The 24,632-nt window shown below is 42.7% G+C and overlaps 2 protein-coding genes across 2 annotated transcripts; both read right to left on the reverse strand.

Moving 5' to 3' along the window:
- Positions 1-453: 453 nt before the first annotated feature.
- lnpep (leucyl/cystinyl aminopeptidase) lies at positions 454-14,275 on the reverse strand. The gene is made up of 22 exons (XM_070964434.1): positions 13,853-14,275; positions 11,451-11,545; positions 10,490-10,692; positions 9,868-9,979; positions 9,439-9,696; positions 9,049-9,239; positions 8,639-8,777; positions 7,801-7,935; positions 7,569-7,689; positions 7,316-7,467; positions 7,110-7,223; positions 6,871-7,002; positions 6,585-6,719; positions 5,732-5,892; positions 5,565-5,653; positions 5,290-5,473; positions 5,021-5,177; positions 4,127-4,311; positions 3,797-3,958; positions 3,308-3,448; positions 3,111-3,192; positions 454-3,027 (listed from the first exon to the last, which is right to left on the reverse strand). Exons 1-22 carry the CDS (start codon positions 13,878-13,880, stop codon positions 2,896-2,898), a joined length of 3,108 nt encoding a protein of 1,035 aa, XP_070820535.1. The 5' UTR covers positions 13,881-14,275; the 3' UTR covers positions 454-2,895.
- A 412-nt stretch (positions 14,276-14,687) lies between these two features.
- On the reverse strand, positions 14,688-21,427 carry erap2 (endoplasmic reticulum aminopeptidase 2). The gene is made up of 20 exons (XM_070964334.1): positions 21,069-21,427; positions 20,770-20,956; positions 20,489-20,658; positions 20,088-20,226; positions 19,870-20,004; positions 19,664-19,784; positions 19,385-19,539; positions 19,172-19,285; positions 18,941-19,072; positions 18,410-18,541; positions 18,020-18,088; positions 17,705-17,880; positions 17,455-17,534; positions 17,169-17,352; positions 16,868-17,024; positions 16,589-16,773; positions 16,291-16,452; positions 15,930-16,070; positions 15,526-15,607; positions 14,688-15,143 (listed from the first exon to the last, which is right to left on the reverse strand). Exons 1-20 carry the CDS (start codon positions 21,236-21,238, stop codon positions 14,997-14,999), a joined length of 2,838 nt encoding a protein of 945 aa, XP_070820435.1. The 5' UTR covers positions 21,239-21,427; the 3' UTR covers positions 14,688-14,996.
- Between the last annotated feature and the right edge of the window lie 3,205 nt (positions 21,428-24,632).

The raw sequence follows: 24,632 nt of genomic DNA on the forward strand, positions 1-24,632 counted from the left end.
TCAATGACTCGTCTGGGGGTTTCATAAGCTTTATCTCACGAATCTTACATTTTGACCCCTTATTGCTCCAAACACAGCTGCATGCTGCTTCTGCCACATCTGTGTCTGATTTCTAATTTTGATGCTTTATATACATTTTGCTAATAGTTAATATTTTTGGTTAAGGTAAGGAATGCAGGACTTGTAGTATTTTCACCGTGTGTGTTTGATACTTCTTCCACCGCTGGTCCTTAATCAAAGTTCTTTCATCTGTGGGACCACGCGGGGAACGTGTATATACTGAATGATCTCACTGCAATTAAATTTGGCATGGCTGGACTCTGAGAAACAAACAAGAAGAAAAAAAGGTCTACCATTTCAAAATCAATGCCAAGGAATTTAAATCCAGCCCAACTCGTGCCGTCACTGTTGGAAAACACTAAATATGTGTTAAAACTCCAAAGAAAAAAAATCCTCAGAAAACAACTTTTATTTATATTTTGTTGACATGAAGAGCAACACAGTTTCAAAAGCATCTGCAGCATTTCATCCCAGTGCAAAAACAAAGACAATCCGATCGGGTTTACTGCACACGTAAGGTACTACAATCCTCTTACCAGACCGGCTACATCAACGACTTTGACTGAACCCTGTACCTGAATGACAACAGCAACATGTGTCTCTGAAAGCTTATTGCAACTGACTTCATACATCTTCATATTTTCTAAACGAAACATGGTGGAAAACCAGAATCCCGGAGCCTCGAGAAAGATGATTAACTCATCTGATTGCTGCCAGCTGGAAAAAAAAAAAGTCCTAAACTGACAACACTTTTTCACAATATAACAGTATGAACCTCAATTAGCCGGGATATAAAAGTATTAGATGTTAATTTAAGAGCAAATGCCAGCTTAACACATTAATCTGTGGAACTATGATGGACAGGGTGGCACAGGTCAGTGGAAATACTGTTGATAACCTCCAGACAGATCCTTAAAAGTACAGTCTGACCCTCATTACCAGCTTTTTCTGTCCAGTTTGGAATGAACTCTGTATTGACCTGTTCTGCTGCTAACCTGGAGAGGGTGCAGACAGCCACGCCTTCCATACACATGGTGTCTGGTCCCCTCCTGGATCCCACCCCTCCATACTGCAGCAACACATGACCCTCTCAGAGGTTCCCCGCCCATGCACAGGGCCAATTATGTTCACTGGAACACATGACCAAGCGAGAGGTAACAGCACCAGGAACTGAACACGGATCATTGGTATTCTTTTCATGAACGTGCAGGTATTACATCAATGAGACAAAGAGGCTTCAGAAGAAGACAACAACCAAACACAGAGATGCAATCCTCAAGAATGTGTTACAGGTGTCCAAAGAAAATGACTAAATCTGCGGTATATTTACTCCATTATACTGAATATCATGAAAGTGATGGAGTGGATGAGTAAGCAGTACCACTTTGAATAAAACTCAAGATGAGTGTGCAACTATATCTAAAGTAAAATCCTGGAACAAACATCGGGGAAACATATTCAGACACTCAATAAATAGCTAGGCTACTCTTCATTCTCAGGTAACATTGGAGCAAGTTTAAACTTGCTGTATTTTTATTTGGCTGATAAGTAACGGCTTACTAGGCTGATCAATCACGCCCAATATAGATGTTCTTCTATACACTTTGTATCTTCAGTATGCACATTAGCCCTTAAAACACAAACATTCATCAGTAAATGACCTCCAAGAAATACAGTAAAAGTATTTGACCAAGATTCTTGATCAATTCTATGTATACATCTCCCCTTTACACTCTATATACAGAACATAAAGCAATAAAATGTTAAAAGTCCAGATGTTCAAAACAGTACATCCAAAATGGCGAAGGGGAAGGTTGAAGGGTTCAGCATATTTACATTATAAGTACAAGTTTACAAGCACACGGAGTTAAAGTCTGTACAGTGACAGACAAAAAGCAATCAAAATAAAACTTACTGATCAGAGCTAAACCGGGTTTGTGACTGGTCGAGAAAGGAGGGAAGAATAAAATGACCATCAGGCTCCAGTGTGCACTGCCTGCTCTCTCCTAAGACACATTGGTTGTTGATTTGAACCTGCACTGTTGTGCACTGCGCCACCTACTTTACACAGTGGGAAGGTTTTTCAGTACATTCAATTAATGCCAACACAAGTTTGGTATCTTAAGTTATCGATCAACCAACCACGCTTCTAGCCAAACCATGATTAATATAGTAAATGCTTCAGGCTGCATGAGTAACAAGAGTTCAGGATGGCAGACAGCTACTGTTTCTGCACAGATTTTCGTAACACAGCGGCAAAAGGTTGACTTCGAAGAAGAATTCCATCTCTCAAGTACCAGTAATTTCAGCTTCTCGTCGCTGAAGAATCCCTGATAGCTGCATCTACATAAATCCGAGTCCAGGACTGACTGACAATACATGGAAAGAAAGTAATGCTGACATTCTTCATACCTGCGCTTTTTGAAGTGGCCTTTACACAGGTCATAGAGTTAAGTGCCTGAGAGCAGGCTGAGCGAAAGGAGCGTGGGTGAAGCATGATTGTCTGCTCAGGCATGAGGTTTAGATGAGAGCTGCAGAGGAGAGGTTTGGTCGACAGCATTAAGTGTGAGGAGTGTGTGTTTGCATCTGACAACTCCCTGCAGATGCACAATCAGAGCCACCCTGAGCCTGCAAACACAACTCACAGGACCAATCTCAGAAAATCAAACACCTTCTCCACCCAGGTAGAGCACAACCTCTGGCTTTGACTAGTACTCTGGTGTGGATAAAGGGAGTTAAGAGACAGAGTCCTACAATAGTGCAAACACTGCTGTTGTCTTGACGACACGCCCCGGCTGAGCACTAGTGGGGCGGAGAGTGGATGGAGCGCCTGTATTAGAGCCATTTTCGGAGTGTAGGCAGGTTCTTGTCCATCCAGCGCCGGTTCAGCCTGATGGTTTCCAAAGCTTCCTGCACGCTCCTCATCTGAGATCCGCGCTCCTTCAGACTGGAAAAGAAACCCTGCACCTGCACCGCACGCACAAACACACGTAAGAGACCAGATCACGCTCGACTCAACACGCAAAACGCATTCAAAAAAAGAAATGTACCTGATCGAGGTGTGCCTGCGTGGAGAACTGGGAGGTGGCAGACTTGATGACTGTCTGGATGGCAAAGGAGCCCACAGGGAACCTGCAGCCGAAAGCACAACAACACTGACGCTGCTTCATCTCTTTATTTTTACGTGAAATAATCTTAAAATGTAAGCCTGGTGATATCCGGCATGAAGCTGCCAGAGACCACTTACTTCTCTATGAGGCGGTCCCAGTTCTCTTGTATAAAATCCCAGGCAAACAAGTAGCCGGCGAAGCCGTTACACACAGTGCTGATGACCAGAGGCAGCTCCTGTGTCTGGATGATGTCCCCCTTCAGACCTTCCTTTAGGATCCTATAGAGACCGTGATAAGTGTTCTGTTCACTGGTGCCACACTCACTTCAGCGAGGGAATAAATTATTTGTCCCGTCTCAAACAACGTTTAGTAACTGAAACCGTAATTACACTATGATGACTGAATCACTTTTAACTGGATTAATAGCGTAATTAACATGTGTTACATGTACAAAACAGCACCAGTGTATACAAAATCATAATACAAACATCAAATAATGAGTTTCAATAAAAGATTTTTGCTGATTCGTTTTCTCCTTCAGCCTTTCAAATGAAATTATCTAGTGTTGAATATATGCTTGGTGGGGAAGGAAAGACGCTGATACACGAACATACATGAACTCTTACCATACTATACGCCGTACGTCCTGAGTGGATGCTAGGCCCCGCAGCATTTTCCGCTTCTCTGCATCGTAAGTGGCATGTACATACATGCCGAGCAAAGTCGACCAATCTTCAGTTGACTGAGCAGCCACATTGAATACGACTTGCTGCAGATCGCCTGGGATCCTACAGAAACACAAAGACGCAAACAAGCTTCCTAAAACTCAAACGTCATTCTGACGAAAGCTGATTTCTATCTCTGACAGGATGTTTGAGCTCCTCCTCTCACCCTGCTGTGACAGTGACCCAGGAAAGCAACCTGAAAGTAAAACGTTACACGTGTGCGATACGTACCGTGTGGTCCCATTGGACTCCACATACTGTTTGAACAGGGCTTTGGCTTGCTGAGTGCAGTTTCCTTCATTTAAACTACAGGCTGTCTCCAGCAGGGCTGAGCGCAGCTCCTGTTTAGACACACTGCCCTCCTCTTCCCACGTCTGTTTGTTCATCAGAGAACCAAAATGGCTCACGATATAAGTCTGTCACATGCAAGAGAAGAAATCATGGATACATCAGAACACAGAAACACTGCAGTCACTTAAACAGTTTAAACACTACACAAATTGACTTACATTTTTCCAGATTTGGGATGTTAGCTTCCTAACATCCTAGATGCCCTGATGCAACAATAACTTGGCCTAAAACTCACCAACATGTTTATTTCTTAAATACAGCACAACCACATGTGAAAATGTGTGGTTTAAATTAGTTGAACTGACAACATTGTGTAATTTCAAGTGGTTTTGTTATATGGATATGGGCCATATGAGTGTGTATTTTTTGCTTTTAATTTAAGCAAATTGGTGTATTTTTTATACTGTAGTTGATTTAAAGACAAATTATACATGCAAGTAACATTTGGGTCAGTGATCAGCAATGGGAAAATCACTGACTGAACTTTAAATCTAAAGTTAAGGACTTTTGAGTTCAGCTAAAGGTTGCGTTGAAACATTTCAACTATACAATAAAAGTTCACACAAATTTTTCCAAACATTTTTGATTTGATTTTTGAGGTTTTTCAAGACTATATCATGGATGTGTCTTAAGATAGCCTAGCCTAATTTTCTTGACTGTAAGTGGCTCTGTGTGTGTGTGTGTGTGTGTGTGTGTGTGTGTGTGTGTGTGTGTGTGTGTGTGTGTGTGTGTGTGTGTGTGTGTGTGTGTGTGTGTGTGTGTGTGTCTCTGTACCTTCATACGGGCCACAAGACTGTGCTCCTGCCTTTTGTCGAGAAGCCGGTAGATATTGTTGAGCTGTAACAAGGCCTCTGTCACAGGAGACGTCTCCGTCTCATTGGACAAGTAGTTTAAGAGATTGAGGACATGATAGAAGGACACACGGCCCAGTCTGTTGACAACACGGGAGAGATGGAAAGCTTTTTAAAATAAATCTCTACTTCAGTTTCTCCTGTCACTGAATGTCCGAAAAACAATTATTTCCAGTACGCTGTCCGCTATACCTGGAGAGAGCAAAGATGTTGTGTATGAGCGAGGCACGGTCCTCATGTGTAAGAACACTGACGTTGTTGGACAAAGCCTCTCGAAGAGCAGCCCAGCCCTCGTCTCCATAGTGGACAATGTAGAAGCCTGTGTTTCTGTAGTTCAACTTCAGCCACTTTACACTTCCTGGCAGCTTAAAAGTCCCTGAAAACACACACAATGCAAAAATTTACCATTTGTTACAGCAGCCCAGACTCTGAGACTTAATGCTGCAGGTTAATACTTTGCGTTTTACCTGACTTGGTCTTCAGAGTGAACACCTGTCTGCACTCAGGAGCCGAACTACAGCTGTCATTTACGTATGTCACTGGAATATTCCACAAGCTGAGGAGAGTGCAGAATGCAGTTAGGGTTGTGCTGTGTTTCTATGATCTGTGTGTGTGTGAGGTAAGTACAACCCACCTGGAAGTATGCGTGGCATTGTCGGACGTGAGCAGGAAGTGCTCCTGTGTGAGGGTCACCTGATCTCCCTTAAGGCTTACGGTGACAAGTGGAAAGCCTTTCTGCGACGTCCATGAGCTCATCATCTCTGACACATTCTGGTGCTGCGTCGAGACCTCGACCTGAGGACAGAGAGACAAATCCAGAGTCTGTGCAGTCCGGTGCCACGTTCACTGTGTTTTCTGAGAATTGTGGGAATGTTCTGAGACTTTGCGGCCTTCAAAAAAGTGATGTCAACGACATCTTCAATAAATAAGACAAGCCTGAACATTCTTTATGAACTGTTATTGGACTTTGATATCTGCAAAATACACTTTTCTCATTTGCCATTAAATTAAATTTTTAGCACTGACAGACTTTTAGGACTGGTTCCATTGTGGCAAACTTCCAGATGACCTGTATGACACCAAGCGGGTGTAAGTAAAGCATCAGCAGCAGTATGGGAGAGTAATGAGTCGGCAGACTGATGTTAAACTGAGGGCACTGGATTCAAGCCCTTTTGACAGTACTGTGATGATCTAATCTACTGTCTATATCTACAGTATCCTCTGCTCTAACTTCCCTTAAAAGGGGAGTGAGCTAAAAGATGAACACTCTTTACGAGTCCATAAATTATAACATCAGACGTCCTTTACTGCCTTTTCTGTTAAGACAGTTCTCTGTGATCACCTGTTATGTGACGACAATAAAATTAGAAAGTGCAGCTGATGTCAGGGAGCGTATGTTTTAGCCAGCTGGCTGACAGATTACAGGGGGAAATGATGTGTCCTGTCCATAGCATCAAAAAAAAATGCGCACACATACACACACACACCTGTGTAAGGCTGTTCCACAGGTCATCAGTGTCCGTGTTTAATCCACTGAACTGTTTTAGGTACTGAATGATACCCTTTCTGAACTGTTGGTCGCCTGGCAGGGAGGCGTTCAGCATCAGCAGAATGGACGCACCCTGGAAGACAAGAGGCACAAAGCATGTGTGTGACCCAAAGCAGAGCACCAACTAAGGTTATGTGTGAGTGTGAGGCCCCTGAGAGAAACAGCTGAATCTGGAAGTTAATTAAAGAACACTGCATCTATTTTTCCACTTATATACTTTATACCTTTTCATATGAGACAGAGTCAAACATCTCCTCCACCTGTTCCGGTGTATTAACCTCTGTCGACACAGCGTGGGAGGAGTTTAATGCATCTTTGTCCAAAGCTCTGAACCGCACAGCCAGGAACAAATTCCCCTGCAAACAAACACAGGACTTACTGCCGGGGCGCACAGGGAAGCGTACAACTTTACCGGCATCAAAATACGTGGGGAGCAATTTATGAGGCAGAAATGTGAACTTACAATGTCCAGCTGGGGCAACACTGTCTGAAGTGATGTGTACTGCATGTAAGTGGCAAAGCCTTCATTGAGCCACAGGTCATTCCACCACCTCATAGTAACCAGGTTTCCAAACCACTTGGACACAACATCAGAGACAGATTAGGACCAGACTGGAGCATATTCATGATATCTGCTGCTTTCACAAACACAAAGGTGAACACAGCTACCTGATGGGCGAGCTCATGCGCTACGACCGAGGCAACCACTTGCTTTTCCAGAGGAGAGGACTGTTTGCCCACCAGCAGGCTGGTCTCTCTGAAAGTGATGAGTCCCCAGTTCTCCATGGCCCCTGCCAGGAAGTCTGGGATGGCTACCAAGTCTGAAAAAAGAGGGAGGGAGTAAATCGGAGCGTGTAAAGAGGGGAGGAAAAAAAAGAACAATCAGAGGAGGATTTAATGACATGTGCCTGCCTGTACTCACCAAGTTTTTTGAGGGGGTAGTTAATTTCAAAGAAATTATTGTAGAACTCCAGAAGTTTGGAGGATGTGTCTAAAGCATAGTCCGTGTGCTCCTTCTTCTCTGGCACAGAGTACACAGACACCTAAAACACACAGAGACGGACATAAAGAAACTCAATGAATACTACATTTTAAAAATGTACATGTGCAGTCTGCACTGAAAGCAAAAGAAGTCACATCTATGTCAGACCTACCAGAGTTTCTGAGACATTTTTGCTGATCGGGGAGAAGTTAGCAACGATGAAGGCAACCAGGTAGGTGCTCATGTTGACGCTGGTCTTTTCAAACTCATCTTGCATGAGGCCACTGGGAAGTAGTGTGGTTTTAACCTGAAACACACAGCATGAGGATGAAATTACTACCAACTGCTGCTGAACCTATATTCCAAACTGAAACCAATTTGGCATCTTCTCAGACTGCTGTGAAATACAGCTTTGCAAGTAAAAACCAATACATGGTCTGGTAGCTAAAGTGCACCCAAGCTAAGAGGTTATGAGTCATAGTGAGACTCACAACTTCCTCAAAACATACAGAGTGACTGACATAAAATAATGTTTTACTTTAACCTCTGTCTATCTAGGTGAACATATGAACATTCATTGTGGACATGCCAAACACACGCTCCCTCAAAACATGCAACATCTGTGGCACTGTGGTGTGTGATAAACTGGACATATGAGAGCAGCCTTTTATTGTGACCAGCCCAAGGCACGACTAAAATTAATGCTGTTTAATCAGCATCTTGATATTCCACACCTGTCAAACGGATGGATTATCTTGGCAAAGTGTTCATGAGCTCAACTTAAAATAAGTTTGTGACCAAATTTGAGAGAAATAAGCCTTTTGCATGCATAGGTAAAATCTTAGATCTTTTATTTCAACTCTCAAAAAAAGGGAGCAGAACAAAACTGCTGGATTTATATTACATTCTTAAATGTACACTGATGAAGCCAATTAGCAAACCAAGCCAGGTGTTTCAACACCTGTTACCATATGGCAAAAATAAGAAGGATTTAATTACTGTTACAGTACCTTAGGCATGTTGGAAAGAGTCAAGTAGTCTGGTTTTCTGCTAATTTTAATCAGGAAGGTGGCTTTGAAAGCTGGTTCATCAAAGCAAGGAAAGGCCTTCCTAGCTGACAGTGGCTCAAACTGGGTGGCAGCTAAGACCCTGTGGACAAAAAGGAGATGAACATGATCATGCTGAAACAACAAAGTAAGTGCTCTAAAATCATTAAAACAGCCCCCACTTTCAGTTTTTAATTGTTCTTAAGTTAAGTTTCCAGCACTGCTTTGCGAGTGTCTGGTCATGAGTTGAGCCAAAGGTCAAAAGATTAGATGTGAAGACACATGATCCATATAAGCTTTTTATAAAGTCCTCACTCTGCAACACATCTTTCAGCTGTGAACTACTTACACCACGGTCGATTAGTCAAGCATACCTTTTGTTTCCGTCTTTATCAGTGTATGAGCTGTTGTAGAAACCGTCATAGGTGTGTGAGAGGGTGGCAGAGTAATCCAGGGTCAAAACGCAGTACTGGCCAGCCTTCAGCTCCTCAGAGAATTTAACAGCTATCTGCTGGTTGGTTTTGTACTCCAGCACAGTCACATCACTGGGCTCCCCATCACCCAGCTGGAGAGAGAGACCGTATTAGTTAACAACTAGCAAACAACATATTAAAAGCAAAAAGTTTGACTCAATTCCTTTGTCCTGGCACAAATGAAATCTTTATATTCAGTTCTGTATATCTAGTCAGGCTGGCTTTGCACATCACAGAATGACAACAAAAACAACAAAAAGTCATCAGCACACAGAACCCTTCCAATCCCACCTTGAAAGTAGCTTTGGTGATGTTGAGATTAGCACTGTGCAGGATGATGCGCTTGGTGTTGTGAAGCACAAGCATGTTGATAACAGTGCGGCCGGTGAAGATCATGTTGTTGAGGTCAGGGTCGAGGGTGAGGTCATAGCTGAGAGGATGCACGCTATGAGGCAGCCGGTACTGTGCCCATGGAAAGAGTTCACCATTTGTGGACATGGGGTAGACTGGCTCAAAGGGAGTGGTCTTGTTCTCCTTACGACAACCTGTCTGCAGAAGGATGGAGGGTTGGGGCCAGCCAGAGGGGCGTGACAGAGAAATTAACAAGGTGAACGAGAGTAAATAGTCTGATACAGGCACAGACATAATGTGTTGAAAGAGTCATGTTTTGCGATCTGTACCTCATCACAAAAACTACAGAATGGTGAATATTTCTCTTACCTTGGTAAAGGTGCATCCTGGTAAGAAGTACAGTACCATGGTCATAGACGCCACTATCACCAGGAATAACACACATACAACCATGGTGCGGGCTGAGGGCCGTGCACATGACCTGAAGACAAAAGAGTTAACATTATTTCACAATTTACAAATTCATGGTGAAAGGTAGCAGCCGTGTTTCTGAAAAAGATGGTGCTGCTGCAGGGGGACAGAGGCAACAAACACAATGTTGTGCTTCATTCCCAAGTGGACTAAAAGCCTTTCTATGCACCTTAATCTATATATGGTTGGGCAATTTTCCTCATCTGAATCATGTAGAGATGGAAGCTTTACAACATTTTCTATATACGCAGGCAGTAAACTATCATAACAGTCAATAGAATAAACTGTCATTTAACTGCAAACAAGTTAAATCAAAAACAGTGCAATCCATCATTTAGGCAGCTGGTGTGAAGAGCCTGATCTTGTCAGAATGGTCAAACAAACTGAGAAGATAACCGAAGACTAGTCTAAGAAAACAGACCCTTGCTTTGATTGTCATGTCTGGTAATGTTTCAGCTTCCATGTGTGGAAGGAGTCTGATATCTGAATAATCCAAATGATGACCTTGTCAGTGAATTACCTGGGTGGAGCCTGTCTGCTATAAGGGGAAGAGCTGGATCTCTGAGCTGAGCTACGGTTCATGAAGGACATGCCCAGCAGACGGGCTGAAGACTCGCAGTCCTCCTCATCCTCGTCCATGTCATTCTCTCCCAGGCCTCGCACGAGCAACCGCGAGCTACGAGGCTCATACGCCACCTCATCGGGGTCAAGAGCAGGAAATGTCTGGAAAGAGCATGTACAGTGCACACTGTCGTTCTACACTTAAACTGTACAAATGGTAAGAAATGGATTGCCTTCCCATGAATGTATTAGCACAGGGTACAATGTCATATGTGGAGGTGGTGAGGAAAGTGAAGGCAGAGACATGAATAAATGAAAATTGTCAGGACAGAAAAGGGTCTGTCAACAAAGAACAGGGCAGAGATGACAGGTAAATTATAGTCGCTGGAGATTGGACCATTAGGGGTGTTTTTGTAATTAAGATTGCAACTGATGTGGAAAAAAAGATATTCAAAATAAAGGATGCAAAGGGGTATAAAATTAAGGAGAGGGATTGCGGGGTGTCAGACAGTGAGGGAGGGTAGACGTAGCAGAGATTGGGGGACAAACTATCAGGGAATACGGCATTGTGCTCATGCTAAAAGCTCCTTTTTGATGTAATTAATTCTCACTTTGTTGACTGCAGATATATGCAGCTGACAAATGTGAAGTAATGTAGTCTGAGGAAGGATGTACTGAACTGAAAGTGTGCGGATAAGCATCATTGACTACCCACAAGTGTCAGCCATCTTTGAATTAACTGATCCTTAATTATATTGCTCTGATTTGTTCACATTATCAAATGTAAAGATGAAAGCACTTGTGAGAAATGTTTAAAGTGGTGAAAATATGCATTCTTGTGTATGCAAATTATTGAGCCAGGCTGGTTCTTGAAACAGAGGTGGAGATAGAATGGATGGCATAAGATGACACGAGCATACCGGAAAGGCGGCGGAGTCTTTGGCCAAATCCACAACATCAGGCTCTTCTTCAAACATGCTGTTCTCAATCATGTTTCTTGGCAGGTTAGCTCGCTCTACAACACACAGAGGAAGAGAAATCAGACAAGCAACTGCATAAAGGGGAAATGAGAGAGGTGTGAGAGAAAGAACGATATCCGAATGCTTATATATGCTGAAACAAACACGCAATACGGTTAGTTAATATACAGTATGTGGTGTGTTTTTTTGGAGTTTCAGGGTTTCCCACAAAAGAGTGGTGGCAAAAAGGCCCTTTTCAACACAAAGGCTTATCATTGTCACTGAATATGCTGGCAGTTTGTTCTGTTTCCTGTTAGTAAACCTCCTACAGCATTTCCTGGTGCTTTGACCTACATAGAATTGGTTCATCAGGCTGGTAAGACAGCTACTTTTAAGTGCTGGTGTTACGAAATCTGTTAAGACAGACATTTTTGTATTTCCTCCGCAGTTCATTCATTTAACTGCAGTGCCAAAAAAGAAGTGACACACTGCCCTCAAAACCAGGAAAAAGCAAATTCAATCAATACCAACATCTGGCCAGGTCACATGCTCCTGTAGTTTATATAAACCTGAATTTCCACAAGCTAACCTGTGTCTTAAGCATCATGACATAAGCTAAACCGAAATCCATGTGATTTTATGGCAGCTGCATTCTCCACTCTGTAATTCTTGAAACAATCAGAGGCATGTTCAACTTCCTAATTTAATATTACTGAAACTAGTGAAACACTATGCAATGCAAGTCTCGCATTTTGTTGCACGTTCCATTCATGCTTATACAGGCTACAGACAATGCATTTTCAGTCTTAGCTGGACTGAGAGACAGTTAACACCTACTGAATACACAGTGTTCATGCAGAAACAATGACATAGGTGAAGTTTAGCTCCTTAAAAGGAAGACAAGAGTCCAGAAATGCATAAAGTAAATTTAGTCCCTTGTCTGCCCTGTACAGTGTTTCTGATATGATTGTTATGGGCTGTCTGTGTGTCTCTATCTGGACCACATTGCTCTGGTATGAAGGTCTATTAATAGGCTAAGAGCTGAGTAGTAGGTAATGCGTAATTTGCAGAGGAAGGTCTGATAAAAATAAGACCCATAAAAACACATCAAACTCTATTAATGATGACTGTCATGTCTATTTCAATCAGCCTCATATTGTGTTGTGATATCAGGGTGAAGCTTATTTCATATGAGAGAGACAGGTAATATGATGGTTATCATCTAGAGTGCCATTAGAAAACACACCAGGCAAAGATGAATAATCAACAACCCCCGTACTTTTGTCAAGCTTGTATGTAAAAACAGCACTGATGCATGTTATCAGCTGACTGCACTCTTCCTGTTTATGAACCCCACCTTAGAGGCACAGAAATATAGTTAAATATATGTGTTTGTGTTTGAGTTTGACAGGTGCATCCATTAATTCACCGCTGATAAGAACAGACATGAAACACAGAAGCAGAGTACTGAGATTGTGTTGATACCGGTTTGTTGGTTGGTCATTAAAACGAAATGGGAAGGAAGGATCTGCTAATGTTTTCCATTATTATCTAATCAAAATGTGAGAGTGAAATGGGACTTTGGGCTTTAAGGAAAATCACTGACTCTCAAAAATCAAGCACAAAATACAGGAAGTCTAACTTCTGTGATGTAGTGATTTCTTCTTCCAGGCTGAGACTGGAATAAAATAACATCCACTGAGATTTTTTGAGCGCTGTTATAGTGTGTGCAAAGGCCTTTTTGGTTGTATTAATAAAGCCCCAGTCGCTCTGGGACCATAGCAGAGGTTCTGCTTGCTGACTGCCAAAGCTGAGCTGAGCATGACTTATCAGCTCTCCACACCAGGACAAAATACGGCTATTATCTAACCAGCAGGCTTACACTGGGCAAACAGTGCCGCTGTGGTTTAACTGCTGGAGTCTGAACAGTGTGGCTTACTATGTTTCTGTCAAGAGTCTCAAGATAGCCAATGTTTAAGATGTTAGACATGTCTCGTTGGTTTTCAATTCAAATAAAATGAAGTGTTAGATAAATAAGCTACAGGGTTCACAAACAGGCCTGGTGAAGAGATAGTTATGTGCAGCAAAATGTTATCCCACTGCAGGACCGTGCAGTGGGACCGCGATTAAGTTAGCCTCTCACAACCCCTCTACAGTTAAAAAAATAAAAAAGAAGAAGAAAACAGTCACCCAGAAAACATAAGGCAGCTTTCTTTTAGCTTGTCAAACGTCAAACCCACCCCTCTCAACATGTGTCCTCGGGTGAATGTCACTCCCAAGCTTGTTGCTAATGTCCCGTTAGTTATTAGCTGGCCTGCTGCTGTTAGCTTGTTGTTACTGTCCCTCGCATCTTCCTTTCTTACCTGTACTGTTGCTGTCAAATGGATCCATGGTACGATATCCCAGACAGCTCCTCGCGTCCAAAACAAGTGAATCTCTGCACGGTTAAAGCAGTTCGACAGACGTGATGTTTATCTCGGTGGCCACAACCCACCGCAGGCGCTCACAGTAAAGAGCAGACTCTCCTCACTGTACTAACGTTAGCTACGTAGTTGCTAGCTTGGAACTAGCCAACTTCTGACAAATGTAACTGACTGAAAGACATTCAGTTTGCCCACGTTAGCTCATTTCCATAACTTTAGCGCCTATTGTTGTTTTGTAGAATAAAACATGAATACGACGGTACTGTCTAAAAAAATAACCGTTGTGCTAAAAACATGTAAACAAATCTTACTCTACCACGGTTGGCGAACTAACCAACGCGCTTAAGAGACTTTCCAGCGTTCCACTTCCTCCCCAACCAGTTGTTGACAACCTCCCATCGCATTACAATGCTGATATCCTATTGGATGTTTCTATCGAGGGCGGGGCCACAGCACACCACACGCACATACATTGTTTTTACTTGTAAAGGCATTGCATTGCTTTACAGTCATTCCACAGAGGTCAACCCTTTCTGTTACATGCTTAACCTCGACCCTTATCCTAACCTCAGCCTATTTACAGTTCTTACCTTAACCCCAAAACCATGTCTGAGCCATCAAATGAATAGTTAAAATGATGAATATCATACATGCACACTTTTTGCGAAGCATGTCAGAGAAAAACATTCTTTCACAGTCAGTCCCTGGTAGCAAAGGCAAACTGGTTGTTCAAGGATATGTTTCAGTTAACATAACACACACAAAGATGCCAGTAGGTACAATTAACCCTTTAATTGTGTATTTAAGAATCCATTTACACAGTATTTGAGTGTCACTCTGGAATGGATCTCTCTCACTCTCTGTCACTCTCTCTCTCACACACACATGGACACACACATTCACAGTACACACATGGCTCTTCTACCAATTCATTTTTTCGTCTAGCAAATATGTCCCCTGAAAATTTACAAAATGCTTTTTGTCATATATAAAACTATCAGCTCTTCAGTGATGTCAAGCACATTAATTCAAACATATTTCAAATATCGCGTCTGTCAACCACCACCTCTCTTTCTGTCGTCTGTCACTTCATGTGCTCATTCAGCCAGTTTCTCAGGGTCTCTAGATTCCTCTGAAACCAGCGAACATTTTTCTGCACGTTGTCCAGGGCAACCTGAGTGGCTCTCAGCTGAGATGCCTGCTCTTTGATGGACTCAAAGAACGACTGCACCTGGGGGTCAAACACACAACCATTTACAAAAACGCAAACATCTGTACAAGATTCTCAGACTTTTTCTTTCAGTTTAACTCACAATTATATTATGCAACAAGGTTAGCATGCATTGTTAATCCACAGAGTTTTGTAAATGGCTTTTTAGCACTGTACCACATTATCTTACAACTAAAAACAACTGGAATTAGGTTTCTCAAACATTACCAAGTGTATTTTAACAGTTTTAACAGACAGTAATATTAATGATAGTGGTGATAGTGGCATTAATATTACTGACATTGCCAATATTAGGCAATACAAAAAGCATGTTGAAATACTGGTGCATATCTAAATTGCATTGTCAAATATAGTTCAGTTCAAAATATAAGAGCACACTTACATCAGTGAGTTCCTCTGGAGATGAAAACTGGCCTGTAGTACCAATGATGATGTTCCTAATACAAAATGAGCCCAACTGGAACCTGCAGAGCAGAAAGAAAAGAGAGAGGACAGTCACAGACTTATATCTCTTTGAACATATGCATTTAAGGCGTTCACAGTCATGGAATCAGCTACCCATTGTGTTGCTTGAGTTATAATCAACAAACCTGTTCCACTTGTTACTGAATGGCAAAGAAGCCACTGAAAAGGCAGGTCCTACTGGTTTACACAAAGTTCTTGAATCCAACTCACAAGACAATGTAATGTAAGTATATCTGCATGGTACATTGTTATTGTAATGTTTCGTAAATGTTCGTTGTATCATCTACAGAGTCCCCATTATTCCCATTATATTGTACTAACTTTTCAACCAGCGTGTCCCAGTTCTTCTTGACAAAGTTCCAGGCGAGTTGATGCCCCCGCGGGTTCCTAGCCACCATCAGGATGAGAGTGGACAGGTCCTGGGATCGAATAACCTTCCCTTCCAGACCCAGCTCCAGCAGTCTGAAACACAAACACACACAATATAACCAGCTCTATAAACACCACCTCATCTGCCATCACTTGAACAGCCTCTACTGAAAGTTGTTTCGCAGATCTTTAAAAACAACACAGAAAAAATATTGGAAATCTGTTAGCAGCAGTAGTGTGATACAATACCTCATGTTTGCCACTTGGTGGCAGCATTAGCTGCGTGATAAAAAGCAATTCGGTGATGATGTACCTTTGCAGTTTGTCTGTGTCTCTGGTGCAGGTCAAGGCAAAGAGGATTTTGTTTTTTTGTGCTGCAGAGAGGGAGATGTTGTATGTATGTAAGAGTGAGGCCCAGCTGTGGTCATCCTGAGCTCCAACTGAATACACTGTCTCTGCCACGTCAGTGGGCAAACTAGGGTAAACACAAGCAGAGACGTGCATATTAGGGACATGATGGAAAATCACATTATATTCTCCAGCCTCTAGCACAGAGAAATAGCTGTTGACGGATAATAATGTGTGTTAAAATATAATTTAGATAGACATACTTGAGTGTACCATTGGACTGAAGCCAGTCTCTGAAGCTCTGACGTGCCTGCTCCAGGCAGGGAGGGTCATCCAGGTGACAAGCCAGTGACAGGACCTCTGACCTCAGTCGTCGCTCTGATACAGAGCCCCTGTCGCTCCACGTCTGCTGGTCAATGACAGCACGGAAAAACTGCAGGATGTACTTCTGCACCGAAGCACACAGAGAAACACCATCTCACATAAAGATGCATTTCACACCAACGTAATACTATATTAAATGTGCACTCTTTTCTCCTTACCCCCAGGCTGCTTGTTAGATCGAACTCATTCCTTTTTTCAATAATCCGGTAAAAGGCCTCCAGGTAGCCCAGTCCTTGGAGGAGAGGAACAGTGTGTGTCTCCATCTGCAGGTATCCAATCAGGTCTAAGGCTTTATTGAGTGGCAGATGACCCGCCCTTTAGACACATAGGGGAATATTTCAAAGGTCAGGTGCTATTTCAGGTAGGACAATCAAAGCTGTTCATGTGCCCATCGACATGGAGAAAAAAATCCCTGTCCCTTGTTCTTTCACAGGCACCCATAAACACATTAACACTTACGTGACCAGTTGAAAGGCATTGTGTATCAACTGAGTCCTGTCTTTGTAGCTCAGAGCAGTGTGGTTTGCCAAAAGTAGTTTGGTCATCTCGTCCCAACCGCCGTCCTCATAATGAACCACATAGTAGCCGGTCATGTCAGTGTTTACTTTCACCCAGCTGACTTCCTCTCCTATATGTATACTGTCTAAATGAGGCAGAAATAGCAAAACAGAGGATGGTAAAACAATATAGTGGCAAAGTAAGAATGAAAATGCGCATGAAGTATTTTACATCTCTTCGCTGTCACCTGTTTGTGTAGTCATCAGGTGTCTGTGGATGGTGCTGGAGGCATCAGTCTTGTATGTCAGGGGGATATGCCACAAAAAACTACACAAAAAAAAGAGAACATCATTTTCGAAATGTAAAATCTAAAATTTAAAGTCTTGTTAATAATAGACGAGTAGCTGCAAGAGTAAAAACCAAGAAGAAGAGAAAGAGCAAAATACGGTGTGTATGGAATAGTAAAATAGACAATATAAGTGCATGTGCATGCTCACCCCTGTTGCAATGTGGACCAGAGGGGGTCAGAAGGCAGCACTGTCCTCAGGAATCTGTCCTGTCTTAGCAGCAGCCGAGACCCCTTCCTTCTTACAGTTATCAGAGGAATACCTTTCTGCAGAGTCCAAGTGTTCATCATGGCTGTCAGGTCCAGGTGTTCCCCTGCAAACAGGTACTGTGGGGGACAATCAGACATCAACACAGACATCCACACCACCCCGAATGGTCAAAAAAGAATCTTGTAAACAGCGTTAAGATTTAAGAGGAAACCCACGAGGAAAGGTCAGCGAGGTGATGTTTAAACGTTTACTCACTGCGTTCTTGGAGGCCTGGTTGCTGTTGTAACAGTGTTTTCCTAAGATGAAGTCCTCCTCTGAGCACGTCTGAAAAATAAAAGTTTTTACATAAAATAAGACTTTTGCAAATCACATGAACTTCAGATTGGTAATCCATTACAATAGACACCATGTCTTCCCACAATTGCATTACTGGGCAAACATAAACTTGAAGGCAATGACATAACAGACATAATGGTCATTATGATTTCACTTGAATGACTGTCTGGAAGGAGGGAAACCCCTTATAGTTTGTATTATGAAACGTTACCAGATTTCTAATATGTGGGATAGAAGGGTTTCTTTAAAATGTCTTACAAAGCACTACAGAGTGACAGCTTTCATAAGTAATGTAATTTGTGGTCGTACATTTGACAGACTGTCCCACAGGTCCTGGTTGTGCGCATTTCTGTAGCTGTATTTGCGAAGGTAGCGTACTATCCCGCTCTGGAACACGTCATCTGTCAGAAAGTGTCTCAGCATGTGCAGGACACATGCTCCCTGGAGGGACACAGAAAAAAGGTTTCTTCTAATCAATGGGCCCTGGCAGGTTATGCTGTTGGTTGGTGTCCAAGCTTATGAATGTTAATAGACATAAATAAGAAAAACAATAGATTTTCTTTTCCAATATCATTCTAAAAATCAATAGTTATGCATTCACAAGTGTTTGTTTAGAGGATGATTGCCAACAATTTTAAACGTAACAAGGCCAATCAGAACTGAGTAATAGAAATATCTTTTTTTTTTTTTTTTTTTTTTTAAAAAGCTGACCATATTTGGTTTAGTCTTGATTTTGCAGGTAATAAATTTCCACAGACAATAAACTCATAATGAATTGCTATTATAAGCTACGCTCTCTGTGAATGAAAGCACAACACATGCATGAGACAGAAGGCATACTTTGTCATAGGAGACTGTGTCAAACATCTGTTTGATCTGGGTGGGGCTCTCTGCTGGGCTGGATATTGGCCGAGAGGAGTTCAGTGAATCATGACCAACTGCTGCAAAACAGGTGTGCAGAAGATATTCCTCCTGCAGGATTGGGCACACAAGAGGAGTTTCAGTGCTTTCTCTTAGGCTCAATATTAACATACCACTATTGATCAATCTCAGATTAAATAAAGCACATACCACTTTGAGGTCGGGGTAGGTGGCCTCCACTGAAATGTACTCCATGTATCTGGCAAATCCTTCATTCAGCCAGATGTCGTTCCACCACTCCATGGTCACCAAGTTACCAAACCACTGCAGGCAAGGCAGCTTTTGAATTTCAGCACTCTGCATTGACAGCTTATGTAATGTTTGGATTTCTGAGCAAAACACTTTTGAGCATCGCGCTCTCACCTGATGGGCGAGCTCATGGCCAATCACCATAGTAACCCAGAGCTTATCAGAAATGGAGGACGTGAGGGGATCAAAGAGAAGGCTGGTCTCTCTGTAGGTGGTCAGACCCCAGTTCTCCATCGCACCAGACTGGAAGTCCGGGATGGCTATCAGATCTGAGAGGGAACACACAGACAGGTCAGGGGACAAAAGGTGATGGTGTGAAGAGGGAAAATGAACATGTGCAATAGAAACGATAAGCTGTGTGGCTTAGTTACACAAAAACTGGTGAAAGGGTACCTTGTTTGGGTAGAGGATAGTGGATGTTGAAATACTCCTCATAGAAGTCTAGCATTTTGACAGCAACCTCCAGGGCATAACGGGTTTGCTGCCACTTCTCAGGGGCAGCGTAGATGGACACCTACAGATACACAAACAATAACAATGTGTCACTAAGAAAGTGATTTTGTTGGAAAGAAATTCAAATATTGTCAAGGAGACCTCACCTGCACCCCAGAGGAAGTTCTTGCGGTGACAGATTTGAAGTCACAGATGACAAAAGCTACCAGGTACGTGCTCATCTTCACACTCACACCAAACTGGTCCTCAAGGAGGCCATCGTTCACTTGAACTGTCTTGACCTGAAATATGCAAACGATGCACTGCAGCCATTTCTCGCACACATCAGAACACAAGTGTTGACCAGCATAAATGCAGCGCTCACCACGGGCATGTTGGACAGAGAAATGTACTCTGGACTCCTCCTGATCCGTATGGAGAAGTTGGCTTTGAAGCTCGGCTCATCAAAACAAGGGAATGCCATCCGAGCACTCGTTGGCTCAAAGTGAGTCGAAGCTAAGGTTCTGAGAAGAGACGTCGTCAGATACTGTTTAGTAGTTGAAATCTCCCTCCCAGCTAGCAAAATATTGTTTCCCAAAATGTTGGTGTTGGTGTGGGAACATTTATTGAACTTTGCTACACATCAAGTTCCCTAGATGTTGAAAGTTTTTCTGACATAAAACTAAAATTATTCGGTTCCCTGAATGTTCTGGAAAGGTTAGTTGGATGTTAGTATGTGTAGTATATGTTACCCAGCTTGCTGTGAAATGATCCATGTGGTCTCACCTGGTCTCTCCTGCACTGGTTCTGTATGTGCTCTTATAGAAGCCATAGAAGCCTTCGACAAGTTCTGCCCCAAACTCAATATACAGAAAGTACTTTTGCCCACTGCTGAGCACCCTGGGAGAGAAAATACCAATCTGCTCATGGAAAGGGTTATGTAAAACCGGAAGAATCTATGAGGAGAAAAGCAGAATGTATTTAGAAAATTCCAGTTTTATGTCTAGTCATTAAATTCTAAGTGAATAAGAGAAGTTGGGATTTTGGAGCTCTGCATTGACAGCGACCTGGTCAGACAGATGATCGAGGTTCTGGTCCAATATGGTGGCCTTGGAGATCTGCAGACCCTTGCTGTGCAATACAACCCAGTTTGTATTGTTCTGGACATCAATCTGGATCTGCACCGAGCCAGTGAAACTGAGGCTTGTGAGGTTTGGGTGCAGCAGGAGGCGGTAGTGAAGAGGAATGATGTACCTATAAAGGAATAGGTGTTGCTTTTTTAAATCTGTGACTCATTAACAGAGGTCTGCCATTTTCTTGTCAATTTCCTGTTTGTGGGTAATAAAAAAAGGAGCGTGAAGTGTACCTTGGCAGGCGAAGACGGCTCCACGGGAAGGACAGATTACCAGAACCCAAAGAAGACTGGTCCCCTGCTGGGTGAGGAGGGCCTGGCGTCTGTTGTGAACTCTGGGTGGGCTGCGACCCAGCCAGAGACACGTGGAATAAAAACAGCACTAATAGCCTCACCAAGGCCATTATAGAGGAAATGCCGCTCAACCACTGATTTAAAAAGAAAACGGAAACAGCGTGACAGGTTGACAGCGAGTGTTGAACATCAGGAGCGATGAAGGATCATCTGATGTGAGTGTTGAATGCCTGCGGGATGATTTGTCCGGATATGAGAATGGCTGAATCGAAAATGTCTCCGGACCTTTAATCCTAGACCTGAAAGACATTAGAGCAGGATTAAGAACACATCACACACACCTCTCAGTGAAACAACACTTACACCTGTGTCCTTCCTATTGTTCTAGTGGAGTTCAATAAAAAAAAAAATGTAAAATTTACTGTCAGTCAGGTTTATAGTTATGGTTTCAAATGTTACTCTTCCATATAGCTCACAATGAATCCACCTTATTCAATCTGTCTGTCAACAAAGCAAAGGTGTTTACACAAACTGACAGTTTGGGACCTTGCAGGTATCACACGTGGAGGGTTAATCCGGGCACGGCTGAGCTGTTGTGAGTTTTAGGCCTCAACCACAACACATCCCTGCCTGAAGGAGACTCAAACACTTGGCAAGCGAGCCACATGATTTTCCATGCGGACAAAACAAGATGAGGGCACAGCTATAACTGTAAGGTGACAACAGCTGCAGGAGCATAACTGCAGTTCAAACCAGGCTACACAGGCAGGAGCTGTGCTGCATCATGCTGGTAAGATGAGGACTGTGTTAACTACCAAGACCCACAAGCTCACCGGAAATCACCCTGATGGTACTCCTGCCTTGGCTAAGTTTGCTGTAGTTTAATATAAAGTTACCTGCAGAGCTCATGTTTTAAGAAGATCACTTCGTAGCAAATGTCGGAAAGCTTTACCTCGTTCATTTTGTCTTCATTCTCCGTCCTTCCTGTGCCTGCTGACTTTCACTGTTGAGTTTCACTTTCTCTTTTAAGCTCCACTCCGGCTGCTCAGGCAAAAAAAACCCCAGGACGTGCGGCCGTGCGTGCGTGTGCGCGCGCGCGCGCAGGTGTAGCCTGTCACAGTGCTGTCTAATGTTCAGGGTGTGTTGATATGATCAGCTTCTTACCTCAGATCTAACAGCCGTGGGCAGGTGTCTCTCCTGTTGTTCACTGTCTCTCTGCTGTCCTCATCACTGTCCTGTCCTCATGTCTCTCCCTCTATTTAAATGCAGATAAAGCCTCATTTGTGACACACTGGCTGCCTCTCTGTCTCTCCCTCAGTGTGTGGGTTTGTTTGTGTTGGCAGGTGGGGGGGGGATCCATTGTAAGTATAAGGTCACAACAATGAGACATGTCAGTCCCCCATAATGCAATGCTCCTGGCAAAGCCAAACGGCATGCCCCCATTTTACACACTCACATACACACACGGTGCACAAATAGAAATGCACACACACATAAACAAGGCAGTAATCAGCGGAGCTATTCTGACTGAGGCAGACATGACTGAGCCATCCAGGGGTCTATTTTACCTTCCTATCATCTATTTGTGGACAGGTAAGAGCTCTTAATCTCCAACACAAGATTGAGATTATGGTGTATATTTTCAATCAATAGGCAAGAAAAATACACATCACTCTTTGGTGAAAATTCAAATTTTAGTTTTTCACCTAAAGCCTGATCACCGTATCTGAGTTTATTAAGTGACTGTTGGCAGTAAAGTCAATATTATTTATGTAGCACAAATTCAGAAATTTACTTCAAATAGGAAGTTACTGTGTTAAAATCACAAAGACTTATGAGAGACAAAACAAATGCTTGACATTTTGAGAGCTGTGCCTGGCACTAATGCCATAAAATACATTAAAAGGTTAAAAAAGAAAGAAAAAAACCCTACTATAACAAAGGCATAATACTACTACTACTACTACTACTACTACTAATATTAATTGTGATAGTAGTAGTAGTAGTAGTAAAAAAGTGCAAATGCTAACGTGTATGTGCAAAGGGTAATGTAGATGGGCAAATGAGTAAAGGAAAAAAGGCACAATAGAGTAAAAATACTAAGATAAGAGTTCATCTTAAACAGAATATATAGTATATAATAACATATTTTGATGTTCGTGTTTGAAATTCTGTCCTTTAAGCAGCAGCAATGTATTTTTTTTTTGTAATTTCTAAACATAATACCTCATATTTACAACTATTTACATTTTCTGCACCTCGCTGAACAGATGTCTTTGAACTGATGCACATTGTTGTGTTAGATAGCTGCAGACCTCAGAGCTCTCCTCATCCTAAGTGAACATCTTCTCTCTTCATGTTGCCCTCCACCATCTTGCAGGTGGGGTAGAGGGTGTTGTGCTGGCATCTCTGGCCCCTCCAGTCCACCTGTCAGGGGAAAGGCTGGGCTGGACCCTGCTGGTCTGTATGGTGAGTGACTTCAGAAGAGGGCGCCTTGAGGTCAGCTGGAGGTCACCGTCTGAAGGCCACATGTCCAGCTCGCCATACAGCGTTGCTGTAAACAAGAAGCATCGTGGCCACGGCGCTGTGGCGATCATCACAGTGGCGACCAGTGATTGGCCATCGTACCGTTGCTCCGTGAGTCACAAACGACACCGAAAAGTCCTCAGGAGACACCACACCACATCATCAGGTAGGACTGTCGCTGATCATTAGTGAGCATCCCAGAATCTGGTTTCTGATCTTTCTGATCACAAACAGAAGAAACTTACTTTTATTTTACTTTTACTGCATTTTTATCATTTCAGATCATCAAGACAAGATCTGTGATGAATATGAGGAGACAAACGGTACATTTGAATTGTTTGCAAACAATTTAAAAAGTCTGTGATCATACAGATGTTGTTCCTCATGTTGGTCTGTGCGGTTTGATCTCCAGATGTTGGTGTGTGGACAAACACAGTGGTTGTCATGGTTATGAGGCTGCTTCTCATGAAGACCGTTGTGTTTAACACTTTGATGACCACTTACGTTGTTATTAAGTGGTAAGTGGACTTTATTTGGAGTAAAGTCAGAAAATAAGCAGGTTTTCGCTCACCTTCACAGTGTTGTTGGAAATGGTGAAAATTCTAATATAAATTGCAGTTGTTTCAAAGATCTTACTGCACTTGTCCTTTCAGATGTTTGGAAATGGAGGGCTGCTGATGCACCATGTGACCTTGAAAAGAAGACTAACCCACAAAGGGGAACTCCTTGTCTGAAGTCTCCTCAGTGAAGATTTCTGCTCTGGAAGAAGACCACTCTTGAAGCCGGTTTAATGATAATGCTCTTTTATTGAGCTTTGGATTAGGAATCTCGTGGATTAAATGGGAAATTATTCACTGTCAGGATCTCAGGAGTGGCAGATCTCAAATGCTGCAAATCTTTTGTCGCGCCTCTTTCAGCCTCTTTCTCATCGACATCCCAGGTGTTGCCAACTGTGACAGTTGAAAACCGATTGTGCTT

Source organism: Chaetodon trifascialis, chromosome 6, assembly GCF_039877785.1.
Source record: "Chaetodon trifascialis isolate fChaTrf1 chromosome 6, fChaTrf1.hap1, whole genome shotgun sequence".
In the NCBI taxonomy this organism is placed as follows: domain Eukaryota; kingdom Metazoa; phylum Chordata; class Actinopteri; order Chaetodontiformes; family Chaetodontidae; genus Chaetodon; species Chaetodon trifascialis.